Source organism: Triticum aestivum, chromosome 7B (assembly GCF_018294505.1).
Source record: "Triticum aestivum cultivar Chinese Spring chromosome 7B, IWGSC CS RefSeq v2.1, whole genome shotgun sequence".
Taxonomy (NCBI): Eukaryota; Viridiplantae; Streptophyta; class Magnoliopsida; order Poales; family Poaceae; genus Triticum; species Triticum aestivum.
Window position 1 is genome coordinate 710,824,328 of NC_057813.1, and position 2,252 is coordinate 710,826,579.

The window sequence follows — 2,252 nt, forward strand, 5'->3', positions numbered from 1 at the left end:
AGCGCCATAACAACCGGCAAAGAGGATGACAAGACAAAAGAAAAGGAAAAAACAAATGCACAGCTCATGAATAGCACTTCAAAAGAAAAAGAAAAGAAAAATGCAGAAGTGGAAATATTTTCTTACAGACAGTCAGCTTCCTTCATCACCGCTCCAGAATACAATTTTATATAAACACCGGTGCATCAGAAAATACCAAACGGGTGTCATATAATGCAACACCCGCAAAACCTCTCGTCGTCCCGTGTAACGATATCCTACGCAAAATGAATGAGAAATGGAGAAGAAGAAAGCAGCTTTAAGCCACAGTGAAGCTACTAATCAATTTACAATTTCCCTGAAATTTACAAACTGCAGCTACATTTTCCCAAGTGTGTATATGGTGCCGAATAGCTCAATTGTACTCGCGTCGATCCTGACGGGTACGGGGATCTTGAAGACTGTCACGCCACTGCACGCCTGCATACGCAAAGAATTGCTATCCTGTTCTACATAGTAACATTTTCGAAATGCAGACTGGCGGATATCCGTGAGCCCATGTTACAACCCATCTCCTGTGTAATATGAACAGCTAGCGCCCAAAGATATGAGCATATCCGAATTCTCCACAGCCAGCCCTCGACGATCATGTCCACAGTGAGCTAAATGGACGACAGAGCCTGAGCAGTGAACGTGTATGATCTACAGCGACAACTCACCCAATCCCCAACCGACGAATCATAGTGGAAGAAGATTCCGGATATACTGCCGGGAAGCACTGTTTCGTCCAAGGCCGAGTCCTAGGCCGAATGGTGTCCTCTCATTCTTCTTGCTGTGGTCGCAACACTGAGAGGAACCACCTTGAGTGTGAGAGTTTGAGTTGGCATGTGAATCAGCACAAGCATGGTCATCGCAATTACCATGATGGGAATGCCCCTCGCCATTCTGTGAGACTGCACTTGTCATCTGTATCATTCCTATTTCTTCGTCAGTGCGTGATGCATGCTCGAGCCGCTCAACGTCCTCATTGTACCCGTTTACCAAGAAGTCTGCGCAGTTTTTACGCACCCCATGGTCGAACGGATTTCTGAATCTGCCAGCTGGGCCTCTTAGATAAGTGTATCTCATGGAATTGGCCATCTCGTTGGTCGTGATGTTCCTTGCTATCTACTCCCTCCTTCCGGAAACACTCGTCGAAGAAATGCATAAAAATGAATATATCTAGAACTAAAATACGTCTAGATACATCTATTCCTTTGACGAGTATTTCCGGACCGAGAGAGTACAAGGGAGAGAAATATGACATGAAGAGGAATACATGGTACAGATCAACATGTCCCTCCTGTACTCCAGAGAGGCTATAACTACTGGATGGAAAACATGGTCCCACACATGAACCTCACAGATAGCTTCATAAATCAAATAAGCCGACAATGATGTTTCGCATCTGGCCTTGATTTTAGCTCTGTTCAGTAATTGCATTCTTGACATTGCCATTGAATTCCAAACAGGATACAGTTTTATTGACAAATGTTTAACTGTATTGCCTGACCTATAATGTTGTGTTCATACTTGATAGGTCATATACTCATGAATGAGCTGACAACGACATGCCAATCTGACATATCCAGCAATTTCCATAGAAAAATGATTCAGCAAGGCACAAATATCTGGGAAAACTCTAGTAAAGGTGTTACCGCAGAAGCATACTTTCCGTAAAAAAAAAAGATCCAGCAAGGCTCAAATAATGTTATGTTCAGGATGTTTTATACAAGTTCATGCCTTAGTTTAGTTAGCAATCAAAAAATGTTGAAGATTGTGCTACAATGCACAACCATATCGGTGGCTTCATGATTTTAGAATCAAATAACAAATAACTTGGTTTTCTTAGGTAAAAGCATCAAGATTTTATAACATTAAAACTTTAAATACCTGGTATGCTTGAACTCCAGTTAGACATGCAACACCAAAGAAAATGAAAAGGTCCATCATGAAAAAAGAAACAGCTCCAGTATGGTAAACAACAGAATAGCCAAGCCAATCGCCAAAGGATGCTGGAGAAGCTGGATCACTTACAGTCCCTGCCAACAAAAACAATAATGAATCTGATGGAACATTTCCAGTCCATGTTGCAAGGAAAAGCCACAGAAGACTTAAGACTATACTTATGATGGCAGCAGAACCAGTAATGATCATTGCAATTACTTCTAGAGTGATGAACATGAAGAATTCCCATTTGTTCTTCTGCAATTACATTCCACTATAGCGTGTTT

The 2,252-nt window shown here is 41.7% G+C and overlaps 1 protein-coding gene across 1 annotated transcript; it reads right to left on the bottom strand.

Annotated features, from left to right (window-relative positions):
* Positions 1-709: 709 nt before the first annotated feature.
* On the bottom strand, positions 710-2,229 carry LOC123156309 (protein S-acyltransferase 24-like). Its single transcript, XM_044574445.1, has 3 exons — positions 2,145-2,229; positions 1,912-2,060; positions 710-1,146 (listed from the first exon to the last, which is right to left on the bottom strand). The coding sequence occupies exons 1-3, from the start codon at positions 2,200-2,202 to the stop codon at positions 718-720; spliced, it is 636 nt and encodes a 211-aa protein (XP_044430380.1). The 5' UTR covers positions 2,203-2,229; the 3' UTR covers positions 710-717.
* Between the last annotated feature and the right edge of the window lie 23 nt (positions 2,230-2,252).

Coding starts and splice junctions, on each gene's coding strand:
- LOC123156309 (XM_044574445.1), bottom strand. CDS start 2,202: ATGTTCATCACTCTAGAAGTAATTGCAATGATCATTACTGGTTCTGCT. Junction 2,061..2,144: donor TGGTTCTGCTGCCATCATAA/GTATAGTCTTAA, acceptor TTTTGTTGGCAG/GGACTGTAAGTGATCCAGCT. Junction 1,147..1,911: donor CTGGAGTTCAAGCATACCAG/GTATTTAAAGTT, acceptor AGGAGGGAGTAG/ATAGCAAGGAACATCACGAC.